The 13,071-nt window shown below is 49.0% G+C and overlaps 1 protein-coding gene across 2 annotated transcripts in view; it reads right to left on the reverse strand.

The window, feature by feature from the left end:
- Positions 1-13,071, reverse strand: part of rnf38 (ring finger protein 38) — a 33,282-nt gene that overhangs the window by 4,902 nt on the left and 15,309 nt on the right. For both annotated transcript variants that reach the window (XM_029251941.1, XM_029251940.1), the window contains exons 2-10: positions 11,279-11,337; positions 7,534-7,721; positions 7,142-7,385; positions 6,020-6,196; positions 3,127-3,294; positions 2,751-2,912; positions 1,896-1,999; positions 1,398-1,482; positions 1-117 (exon numbers count right to left, since the gene is read on the reverse strand). The exon at positions 1-117 is cut by the window's left edge and continues 5 nt beyond it. In XM_029251941.1, coding sequence (XP_029107774.1) covers positions 1-117; positions 1,398-1,482; positions 1,896-1,999; positions 2,751-2,912; positions 3,127-3,294; positions 6,020-6,196; positions 7,142-7,385; positions 7,534-7,721; positions 11,279-11,335 — 1,302 coding nt within the window. In that variant the 5' untranslated portion in view covers positions 11,336-11,337. The remainder of the gene's footprint in view (positions 118-1,397; positions 1,483-1,895; positions 2,000-2,750; positions 2,913-3,126; positions 3,295-6,019; positions 6,197-7,141; positions 7,386-7,533; positions 7,722-11,278; positions 11,338-13,071) is intronic.

The following is a 13,071-nucleotide window of genomic DNA, read 5'->3' on the forward strand; positions in this document are numbered from 1 at the left end:
CTGCTCTGACTGGTGGTTGTTGGGGTTGAAGCGGTAGGACGGCAACTGCTCGATGTCGGCCTTGGTCAGCCCTCGGGGTTTGGCTTCTCCCAGACGCTCTGCCAGATTCAGCAGGGCCTGTGGACAGAGAGGGACCACTGCTATTAGCTGTACAATGTACAGAAATGAGTCACTTAACAAACGGTGATGCGTTCTGAGAAATGCGTCGTTAGGCAATTCTGTCGTTGTGTGAAGATCATACAGTGTACTTATACATACCTAGATGGTACAGCCTCGATCATAGAGTGTATTTATACAAACCGAGATGGTATAGCCTCGATCATAGAGTGTATTTATACAAACCGAGATGGTATAGCCTCGATCATAGAGTGTACTTATACAAACCGAGATGGTATAGCCGCGATGCAGTCAAGAGACGTGGTAAACAGAGACAAAAGAGACACGTGCTATACTTTCATACAACTAGCAACGCAGTAAGTTTGTTTACACCAGTACCACCACGAACACGAGAGTAACGCGCTGTGCTACGACGTTGCTAGTCAATGGGAATTTTTCAGCTCTATTACAAACTTATGGGACCACCGCCATATATGTGGTTAGTCGTGAAGTGAAACATCATTAAGCAGCACATGACTGTATTCATATACATACATTTACATTTATTTATTTAGCAGACACTTTTCTCCAAAGCGACTTCCAATGAACTCTATGTAGTGTTATCAGCCCACACACCTTATTCACCATGGTGACTTACACTGCTAGACACACTACTTACACTGGGTCACTCATCCATACATCAGTGGAACACACACTCTCTCTCTCTCACACACTATTGGTAAACCTGAACAGCATGTCTTTGGAGTGTGGGAGGAAACCAGAGCACCCAGAGGAAACCCACACAGACATGGGGAGAACATGCAAACTCCACACATACTGAGCGGTAATTTAACCCATGTCCTCTCGCACCACCCAGGCACTGTGAGACAGCAGCACTACTTGTTGTGCCACAGACAGACAGACAGACAGATAGATCCCAAAGGAAACTGCACAAGGCTACAGCAGCAGTGTACTGCAAGCAGTAAGAGAGTGTACACTCTTACTACTTGCAGTACATTTTGCTTTAACATTAACACGGAAATAAGTCAATATTGACAACAGCCAGCAAATGGGACAAAGAGACAGTGGAGAAAGTAGACGTGCATTTGTAAAGAACTGGGAAAATAAGAGGTCAGTGACCCATTCACCCATCCTCCTACCTAACAATGAGAGCACTCATTACACTGCCCAGTGAACGTTAGCAGGAATGACCACATGACAGAGGAGAGATACCAAAAAAGAGGAAAAATGAGACAGGAAGACGAGAGAAAAGGACAAAAAAGAGGGGGACTGGAACACACCTCATAATTCTCCACCTCCCCATCATCCACGTCCAGCTCGAGGCTGAATCCTGGTCCCATGGCGGGCTGCACCGGAAGCATGGAGCTGGTGAGGGAGAGATGCATGGCAGTCAATCCCAGACACACACACACACGCGCACGCACATGCACACACACCCCTTCTCCATTACCATCAGCCATTGCAAACCTCCAGTGAACTGTGTGTGTGGGAGTTGTCCAAACTCTGTACATCACATCTGGTTATTTTTAATGGATATTTTCTGTTGACTGCAGCTTTTTCTTCCAAATGTGATCCATTAAAGGCACTATGCGCCTGAAACTGAGCGGAACGTTCCAGAACATTATTCATTATGTGGCCGTGAGCACCCTGCAGGTGTTTAAGTTCACGATAGCCACTGTATTCATTCACAGGTCATTCCCCTATAATAAAAGGGTGGTTGAAGCAGCTCTTCTTATTACTGTGCACCTCTCTGGAGGGGGGGGGGGGGCGCTACTTACAGGAAGTACGGGAGGAAGCTGGGGTGGTACGGTGGTGGAGGCAGCGGCTGCTGGGATCGATACCGCCGCCCGGTAATCCGCCGAGGCATGAAGTGAGGATAGGGCTGTTTTGGGAGTAAATAATAGAGAAAAGAGCTGAACGTAAGTATGTATCAAATCAATTTTAATACTAAAATACATATCACAATAAGAATGAGAGAGACACTCCACTGCCTGGCCTTCATAGCACTGACCGCTGAAGCAAAACCCCAAGTTGTCACCGAATGCCAGTGCAGCATTCATTATCATTCTAGAAAAATCTGCTGCCCAGAGAGAGCTAAATTGTTTATGAACCGGAGGAAAAAAAAAATAAAATAAATAAATAAATAAAAATGAAAAATAAAGAAATAAACCAATAAATAAAGAATTTTGAGCTCTTGCAGCATGAACCCACTTCTGACACCATCGTTATTATTAACCATTATTTTAGGGACGCTTTCTCCAAAGTGACCTACAGTGCTTAGGCGATGTACTAAGCTACTTACAGTTATTCACACAACACGGTTATTTTTCATGTACCAGTTCAGGGAAGGCACCTTGATCCAGGGTCGCTACGGCGGGAGGTGGGGATTCGAACCCGTGTGCTTTGATTTAAAGCTGAAGGCTCTAATCACTGGGCCACTGGTGCTGCATTATTATCCAGACAAAAATACATAAACTTCCCATATTAAAAGGCATCCCAGAGGAGACGCCCGTTTCCCTCGTCGGGTCTGTGTTCTTCTGCGGTGAGTCTCGCCCCCCTGCGGGCGCCGTGCGGCCGTGGATGTTGCCACGTTCCCGTGTTCTCACGATGCCCCGAAATGCTCGAGCTCTTACCACTCCGAATAGTTCCTGCGGCAATGGCTCGTGCGAGAGGAACTGCATCTGCGCCGAGGGCGGCAGCGTGCTGGGGTGTGCCGAGTGGGGGTAGTTGAAGGCTCCGCCCACTGGGAGGGGCTCCCCGAGAAGCTCCACCTCATTCTCAATTCTCTGTAGGGGCTGCAGCAGAGAGACACCGATTTAAACCTGTGCTCGGGGGAATCAGACGGCCAAAGTCCATTTGACCCCACGTATGTGGAGAGCAGATGATCTTTAAAACCGCTTACACATCCATCAACGTTAAGAAGTTTTTACAGATGAACATTTTCTGGACAAATTCGGGCCGAAAACCAGTTTTACCGCGGTAAAACTGATCCGGGGGCCTGGGACTCACCGATCGGGACTGCTGCGTCTGGAACGGTACGAACTGGCCCGGCGGGGGTAAGTGAGGCGGGTGGTGCGAGAGGTGGGGCGGGTGCAGCAGCAGCGGGGGGTCACTGGACAGCAGGGAGGGGAATCCGTAGGGGACGGGCAAATGCTGGACGGAGCAGGCCTGCAGCATCTGATGGACGGACGGACAGGCGGAGGGGGAGGGGTGGGGGTGAGCAACTCGGACCCATTTGCGTTCGAGTCAACAATCTCCTGTTTTACGCAACGCTCCTCGGAAACTTTTCTTCGACTCCCTCCGAACCGCCCACGCACCCAGTCGCTCGGACCGCACCTGCGCAGGTTCCCGAACGACCGTCCACGTAATGACTTCTCTCTATTATTTAAAGCGGGACCGGCTGCTTTCTGCGACGTCGGCAGGAACGGAGATGAAAATAGAATTCGATTAATCTTCCCGTTTTACTTGTGAAATCTCATATTCATAAGAAGTAAATTTAGCAGAGAAAAAAAAAAAACACACTTGTTTTTCATGGAATTATCAAGCATCACAGGTGGTCCTGGGGGTTCAGTTCCGATGACCTATAAACAATTAACAAGTACGGATGCTATGTTGTACGGTAGGGCCTTGTTTCACGTGCACACTAATTTCACACATTGTGCATTATAAAATACCAGACTAATAATATAAATACTGTATATTACAGTATTCTGTTTCCATGCTGCACTGTTTCCACTTTCATTTTCCTTTGCATTTTCCTTTCTGCACCACCAGAACCCTCATGTTTTCTGCTTGTTTGCCATTTTAAATAAACAGTAAGTTCAACGGAATCACAAACCAAAATGTTCCGGAAATGAAAGAAGCAACCGATCGACTTCAAGAACCGCTCGTCCCGAGCGGGGTCGAGGGGAGCCGGAGCCTATCCCGGAGACGGTGGGCGCAAGGGGGGCACGCCCTGGATGGGACACCAGTCTATCGCAGGGCCACGACTAGGTACCCAGGCACGCGGCCGGGCGAAGGTACTTGAACAATTGCAGGGCAAGCGCCTTGCGCAAGGGTACAGCCGAAGGCGGGGATCGAACCAGCAACCTTCGGCGCCAAAGGCAGCCGCGCCAACCCCGACACCACCAGCCGCCCTCAAATAAAACACAATCGTTGATAGACACACGGACCGAGTCAAGGAGCAACGCAACCAGAGAGTTAGCGTTCGGCGCGGAGGTGAGAGCTGCTGCCGTCGGACGCAGAGGTCGCAGGTTCGAATCCAAGTCGTTCCAGTTACGGAGCGAAAGACGATACGGGCGCTCAGGGCCGGCATTTGAGGGAGCCCAGGTGCGGACCATTGTGGGACTTCCTGGATTTAAGATCATTTCAGATTACGTATTATCGGTAACGTGCTACCGCATGGTGTTAAAAACAGAATGTGTACTTATTAGTTTTCAATTTATACAAAAAAAAAAAAAAAAAGTGTAAAAACTACACTTCTTTCTTGCTTCCTGTTCTGCAGCCTTTCAAACACGCTGTCAGTTCGGCGGTTTCTTGCTTCATCGTGAACAGCGGTGCAGGGCCATTTAGTCCGTCTAGGAGCACGTTAATCAATTTTAATTTGGGAAAAGCTTCTTCGCCTGGTATAGTGAAAAATGCGCGCAGAGCAATGAGAAAAAACATGGAAATCCACGAACAGAGACAGGAATTTGGGATTTTCGAAGACTCCCGGTGCCGGCGATCTTCTGCACGGTGCTCATAACTTCTCAAAGCTCCAGGTGGGATCCCCGGCGCAGGGGCCCCTGCGGGTCAAAAAGTTGCAGCCGGTCCGAGGCCGAAAGCCGACCCCGCACACGCTGACCGGGACCCCCGGAGAGGAGCCACGTGCTCGTGCCGTCGTTTCACCGCGCCGCGTGCGAAATAAGCAGCGAGCCCATGCGGCTGCTGCTCGGAGAACCATCTCTCCGATAAAATATACATCAGAACACAGAGCGTCAGACCGACTGCAGAGAGCACATTTGTATCGGGCGGCGTAGCCGAACAGAAAATTAATTTTGTAAGGCTAAGCTTGTCGCACGGCGCAGTTACCACATGTGGGTCACGCATCGGACATCTCCGACAAGGAAGGTTAAACGCATGAGCCGCACTGTAAATCAGACGATAAGACGAGGGCTCGAGGCCCGATTTCTGCGGGTGGATGCGCTCCGAGAGGTTTCTCGTTCGTTGTCCCCGAGACGGCGAGTGTTACAGCAGGGCAGAGTGCGGTTAAGGTTCTCGGCACAACAACAGTTTGTGATTGTGGCCACAAGGGGGCAGCATCCAGCGGGAGCCCAGAGGCCGACCCCATTCCAACCGGCCTCCGGCACACGTAAAATACAGGTAGTACCTCTCTCTCTCTCTCTCACACACACACACACACACACACACACACACACACTTTGTTGCCCTGCTGTTACTTCACCCTGATTCTCAGTCCACGGAAATTAACCCTAGACCCACCTGAATGTGACAAACATAAAAGGTGATAAAAACATATTTTAAGATGTTAGATGTATCTCTATCTTTAATAAAATAACAAAAAAAAAAATGTACCAGTGAAAAGTCTGATGGGACAAGCAAGGACAGAAGAATGGACAGACAGCAGGTGGGGCAGTTATTAATGAGACACCTGGGTTCAAAGCCCACCTCCTGCTGTAGTACCACTGAACAAGGTACTTACCCTGAACTGATACAGTAAAAATGACCCTGCCTGACCCTGACAAATGGCTAAATCATTACAAGAAGCTTCATCAACAAACAGAACACTAAGTCACCTTGCAGTAAATAACATTTAATGTTAAACTTCTGCATTATCATTAAATGTTTCTCTGGGATTTTTCTGTTGGTGTTGCAGGAAAGGTCACCCGGAGGGGTCACTCACAGGCGGCGGGACGCTGCACACTGGATAGTGCTGACCGCTGAAGACCACCGAGCAGCCCGGCATCTGCTGCTGCGAGGAGCAGGCGGGGAGATGCTGGCCCGTGCAGAGGGGTGGGGGCAGCCCGTGGGGGGGCACCGGTGACACCGTGTAGGACACCGGCACCGTGCCCTGCTGCAACTGGTGGGGTGGAAGACAGGCAGAGAACCTCAGTCACACTTACCGGTGTACAGTAGAGAGGTTCGTGTGCTAATCGCACATCTACAGGTCCAGCCAGAGAGCGTTACTTGTTGCCGGTGCCTCGTTACCATGGAGACGCTCGGACGGCCCTCTCGCCCCCGCCGCCTTTAGGTGCTTTGTTCAAGCTGGGCAGCAGGTGGGGTAGTGTTTAGAACTGCCACCTCGCGCTCTCCTGCTGTCATACCACCAATCAAGGTACTTAACTAGGACTCAGAGTAAAAAATATCCTGCTCTATAACTGGGTAAATCAGTGTACGTTACCCTGAAGAAAAGTGTCAGCTAAATTAATTAATTAATAATAATAATAAATTGGGCAGGTACTGGTATGTGGACCTCCAGAGGTTCGTTTTCATCCCCTTTTTTGTCTTTTGTTTTCCTCTCCTCAGCTGCCAGGTGGCTTGTCCAAAAAGCTAACTCTAGCTGCCGCTGTCCTCTGTCGCATGATGATGTAGCGGAGTTCCGCATCGTGCCACCTCAGTGACGAGAGTGCACGATGACAATACACCGATATTGGAATAACGTTCATCTGCCATTGCAGTCGTGATATTGTGTGTCCCATAATCCATTGTTGTGACTGGTGGACGTCGGCACTGCGTCGGAGGAAATGCAAAGTTCGGCATACAGTTAGTTTTGTTACAGAAGTTTACTTGTGTCGATAAATCGCTTGAGGGAATATCCGTCTCGGTCAACGAGCAGCGGAAACAGCAGAAGCAGTAGAAATCACTCGGGTGGATAAACAGGGTAAAACGGTGTACGTCATTTTACCTTAAGTTGCTTTAGGGAGAAGAATCGACTAAATAAAAGTAAGTAAGTCAATCACTTCCTGGGACTTGAACTGCCAACCTTGAGGTTCAAAGTTGCTGTTGTAGATACCCCCCCCCCCACCTGCTCGTGTAGGTCCACCACCACGGCGCTCTGCTGCTGAGGGTGCAGCAGTCGGGGAGAGAGGGCGGGGGCGTGGAACCCACGTGGCTCCTCCAGGCCCTGAGGGGGCAACGGCTGCCCATAGGGGTAGCTCTGCTGGGGGTGTCGGTAGTTCTCGTCCTGCGCCCCCCCCGCAGGGCCGTGGTGGGGGTGCGGGTGGCGGGTGTGCCGTTCCCGCCGGCCGCGCTGTCGTCGAACCGGAGGGCTGAGGTGGAACAGGAACGGTTAAAACACCACACCTGCCAGTACTAGAACCCCCCCCCACACACACACACACACACACACACACACACACACACACACACACACACACACACACACACACACACACACACACACACACCCCTCCTCACCTGCGGCGGCTGCGGCCAGGCGTGTGGCAGCGCTCCGGCTGGTGGTGCAGGTGGGGTCGGGGCAGGCGGCTGGGCGGCAGCTCCCACGGGCGCATGGGAGGCGAGGGTGTGGGCGGGGGGGCTGATGTCAACTCCAGCACTGACTGCTGGGAAAAACGCTGACGCTTTGGACTGGGGCTGTCTTCACTCTGCACATGGGGGGGGGTGGGTGGATATTATACCACAGTGAAATGTGCGCTCGTTACCTTTTGTACCATAACACTCATTACCATTTTACACTAATGGTGCTGTCATTACCCCCTTTATTAATATTCCGGGCTGAACCCAACCGCTTCATCTGCTCGCCCCCCCACTCCAGGCCTGAGAATGGACAGCATCCCCCCACCCCCCCTTTATGGATCACTCCGGAGATTAGTGCCTTGGCAACGCTATCAAAGGAGGTCACGTTCGAGGAGCCACTAGCGATTCTCCATTTCAAAGGCCGAGAGAGGAACGCGAACAGTCGGACCGCGTTCCCGCCACAGCGACAAGCTGCCCGCCATTCACTGTGTTTACACCGGTAGTTTAGCAAAGCGACACATACAGCTTATAAAACAAAAAAAAGAAAAAAAAAAAAAGCAGCACGTAGAGACAAACAGTCGTCGAAATTGTCAGTTTGTCCAATGCCACCGTTTTTACCAGAGTACATTACACCAGTAGCTGTGAATACAAATGTGATGGCAACATATGATGTGATGCCATTTTTGGGGCAGTCAGGAGATCAGGAGAGAAGTGGGTCTCGGAGAGATGGCTTTGCGACCGCTCACGGATGTTGAACGGGATTCAGCAGCTCTGAGGGACAGAGGAGCTCATTCCACCATCATCCTGCTTTTGAACCCCTTGTGAGGTGCAACCATCAGCAGCCAGACATGGAGGAGTGCAGTTCTCTTCCTGGGCTGTGGCAAGCGATGGGCCCAGCAGGTGTCCATCGGCAGACCCCTTGACCGCCCTGCAGGACGTATCTCAGGGGTTCGGTGACGTTTCATCTAGGAATCGGTGCCCAACCCCATCCGATCTACACTGAACACAAACTGGATGTCGAGTCCCTTTGTTAATCTTTTGCCTTCCGTGACTATGCAACAAAGCGCGCGCGCGCGCGCACACACACACACACACACGCTTAAGTGCACTGGAGACACGTGACCTTGCAGAGTCCATCTGGCAGCCCGCATCCTGCTCCTCTGTTCACCTGCAGTAGGTGGTTAGGGTTGAGTTAGGGCTCGAGCTGCTCCCCAACACTCAGGGGACCTGGGTTCGAATCCCACCTCCTGCTGTAGTACCCCGAGCAATGTACTTACCCTACACAGATACAGTAAAAATTGCCCAGATGTCTCAATTGCTGCTGAGAAAAATGTGAACTGAAGAAATATATAACTAACTAAAATGTGAAGTGTGTTTCCACAGCAGCCACACACACACAGGGGGCACCCGCTCCAGGCGATGTCCGTCAGCTAGAGGGAGACCACTGAACTCGGGCATTAACACAAAGACCCGCAGCGCGGAGACGATGTACCCGGCGGCCTGTAAACGCCGCCCGAGGGCGCCCCCTGCTGGTACGAAACGGGCCTTTCGGCAAGACGGTGGGAGGATGAGAGTTGTGGGTCATACGAGGACGCGCAAGGCAGCGGCGCTGTAAGCCAGAGTGTGGCTTCGGAGCTTAAAACAATATCGGCAGCCAGAGGGGGCTGAGCCAAAGCACTCTGGGTAATACCATAGAACATGACAAGTGGAACACAGCACACAGCCCCCCCTCGAAGCGTCATCTCCTTTCAGAGGCACATTGCAGGGTGGAGTGAGGAAAACATCATTGTGGACTGGGTGGGTGTGCAGAACAAAGGGTGTGAGCGCTGTTCCAAAAACACACACACACACAGGAGTCTTATCGACTCCATCGGTGCCACCCCTCCCTCCCTCCAGCAGCCTGTCTGCTACACACACTGCTTCCTCAAACACAGGAGGCTGAGGGGTCGGACCCTTTGGGTGCCGGATTTTTCCAAAGGAAGGAGCAGCCACCAGGGGCTTCTGACCTTTCGTCCTTCCTACCCGGGGGATTCGTCTGCACCCGAGAAGAGGCAGAACTCTCATTCATTCTAGGACCCCCCCACCCCTCCCGTGGCCGAAAACAAGCCGCGGAAAGGTCCATTCGGAAAGGTTACCCCAAATCGGATTTTTAGAACTGAAGAGAAGTGCGCTGCTGGTCGGTGGGGTGGCCCAGCAGGTAGCACTGGTGCCTCACAGCTCCTGAGCTGTGGGTTCAGATGTGTCATTGAATCCAGCTAAGGAGTTTGCATGGTCTTCCCGTGTTTGTGTGCGCTTACTCCGGGTGCTCTGGTTTCCTCCCATAGTCCAAACGGCATATGCTCCAAGTGAACTGGCGACTCCAAATTGCCATTATTGTGTGTGTGTGTGTGTGTGTGTGTGTGTGTGTGTCTACCTTGCAGTGAGCCTTTGCCCTGGTGTCCAGTGTGCGACCTGCTTCTCACCCTAAGCTTCCAGAATAGGCTACGGTCCACCGTAACCCTCAGATAAACAAGCAGATAGCTAACGAATTAATAAAAAAAGTCAGTGTATGGAGTGTCCTCCACCAGGCTAAAATATTCTGTTTCATGCATCTTTTATCATAATGCTTCTATAAGTAGATTTAGCGACAAATGCGTTCAAACACAACACTCTTCCATCATTTAAACAAAACACTCTTGAAAACACACACTATTCATGTACTTTGAATATCAATTAAAAAACAACCTTAGAAATAAGTGTGCAGTTTCACCAATCTACAATAATACTTAAACAATGCATGAAATGCTGCGCAATTTATGAATGTTTTATGATGCACAGCCCAGCTGTAACGGTTCGTTTGTGTCAAAGATCACATTGAAATACGTGCCGTCACGAGTGAACACGACGCCCGCCCCCCCCCAAAGGGTGTCACAGCACTGGCACACCTACATTCACAATCTCTGTCTCTCTCACACACACACACAAACACACACCAACACTCTCACCCCCTCAATCACACCACTTCACTCTCTGACACTGAACTCCTTGAGCTGCATCAGTGTCCCTCATGAAGCACCCAGAAACCCTGCAGGCATCCAGCTGACGGTTGGATGAAATATGGTCATCGATATGATCAGAACCATCATTATCATAATTACGATTATGTGAACTGCTGACCCTAAATTGTCCTTTGTGTGTGTTTGTATACACAATATGCACATATACATAGTACATATAGGTGTGTAACAATTATTTTCATCCATGTATAATAAAAATAGTGCATATTTGTTTTATTGATCTATAATTCTAAAAAATATTATTAATAATAATAGCAACATTAATAATATCATTATTACAACCAAGGTTAAGAAACTGGCAGAAATAGAAGTTGGGGGTTGGCACAGAAGGTGATGAGGATAAGGTAGATTGGCTGAGCGAGGCACCGGAAACGTTGTGGACGCACGGCAAAAATTATTTTGCGAAGATAGGGTTGGAATAATAATAATAATAATAATAATAAAAAATATTACAATCCTCTCAAGCACAACTGCAGGCATTCTTCCTAGGACTTGAACTGTGAAGCTACAGGCCGCAGGTCTGCGCCTTGAACCGTCCAGGAGAGGAGCGAGATGACGGACGTTTCCCTTCGCGCTCCCGCCTGCCCTCCGGGACAACTCGCACACCCCATCCTCGGGGCGACGCTCACCTTGTCGCCGTCTTCACCGTACGGGTGGTCCGGGTGACAGTGAAAGGGCGCTCCCATTCCTACGGGGGAGGACAGAGCACCACGTTACATCACACCACTGTGGGAGAAGACATTAAGAAAAATAAATAAATATAATAAAAATACATTTTAAAAAACACAGCGAAAAACAGAACAGTAACGACTATGTCCAAAGTTCCCACCAGGGAAATAAATCACAGCAGCATATGCTGATATTACATAACATAAATGAACAATGAGTGTATAAAGTGTGTGGGATTAGAGTGACGGGGATGCGAAACAACTACTGAAGTTTAAATAGAAAAGTTTTTTTTTTTTTTTTTTTTTTTTAAATTTGTATTAGTTATTTTCTAGAAAAACTTCAAAAATGGACATCTTTTCAATATTTACACTGTGCAATTACAATCATTCCCTCTGCACCTAGTTAAGTAGTGACAGCAGAGAATAATTTGTAGGGGAAAGATCGTCACCCATGTCTGACAGTCCAATATTTATCCGACAATTTTCTCCAAAGCAACTTATAATATTAGCTTTGTACCCTAAGCTGCTTACAACTTTTTATCTATTTATGCAGCTGGGTAATTTTTACTGTGCCAGTGCAGGGTGAGTACCATGACCAAGCATGGTACAGCACCAGGTGGGATTTGAATCTGGCTCTCTCAGCTGAACCGAAACAGTTCTAACCGCTACGCCACCTGCTGTCCGCCCACTTGTTACGCAGAGGTACACTCAAGGGCAGCTGGTAGCGTAGTGGTTAGAGCTGCTGTCTTTGGACCCACTGGTCACCGCTTTGAGTCTCACCTCTAGCTGTAATACCCTCGAGCAAGGTACTTACCCTAAATTGATCCAGTACCCAACTGTATAAATGGGTAAAGAACGAAGTAACTTAACATTGTAATTCACTTTGGAGAAAGTGTCAGAAATGTAAATGTACTGCCTGGGAACATCATCATTGTTGTTTTTGAGTTTACTTGTGGTGGAGTAAGGACACATGAAAGGGGGAGGGGAGTGAGATGAGAAGGAAAATAAATAAATAACCAAGCCCCTTCATAAATCAATTCATTTGTACTAAGGCCTTGAATAGAGATACAGTGAAGTGATTTTAGCCAATATTTGGCTGCTGCTTTTTTTTTTTTGCTGATCTGCAGGCTTTTGTGTTGTTTTCATTGCGGGAGACTCAAAGCCCTCGGAGAGAAAGCGCGCCGACGGACGCAGTTGCCTTGGAGTCTCCTACAAACGCTCCGCCAAGGACATTTTTGTCATCTTTGTTCCCCCTTTCGCTGCCACTGACAGAGAGGAGGGCTGGTCCTCTTCCGAGGCCCTCGCCGACTGACAGCTCCCAACAAGGGTAAGAAATGGCAACGGTGACATGACGGTTCAGAAAAAAGCAAACTGGGCAAATCAGGAGCAAAATACGTTTGAAAGAGGAACAGCAAAATAAAACAACAACACCACTAATAATGTTTTAAAAATATATATGTATATATGGACTGCAGTATGACGATAGTGGTTCGTTTAAGTGTGTGGTTTGGATGTGTGAACACGGGAGAAGGGGGAGATAAAAAATAAAATAAAAATTAAATAAAAGTGGTTAAAATCAGCCAAATACACTGGGTCTTCAGTGTAAAAGCACACTTGGAACTGGAAGTTCGTTCATAACTCGATTTGTTCATAACTCGATTTGTTCGTATATCCAACCACTGCGTCGCAATGACTCTAAAAATAAAATTACAATACAGACCTCTGCTGATTTATTCATGGGCTACGTTCTGGAA

Source organism: Scleropages formosus, chromosome 5 (assembly GCF_900964775.1).
Source record: "Scleropages formosus chromosome 5, fSclFor1.1, whole genome shotgun sequence".
In the NCBI taxonomy this organism is placed as follows: Eukaryota; Metazoa; Chordata; class Actinopteri; order Osteoglossiformes; family Osteoglossidae; genus Scleropages; species Scleropages formosus.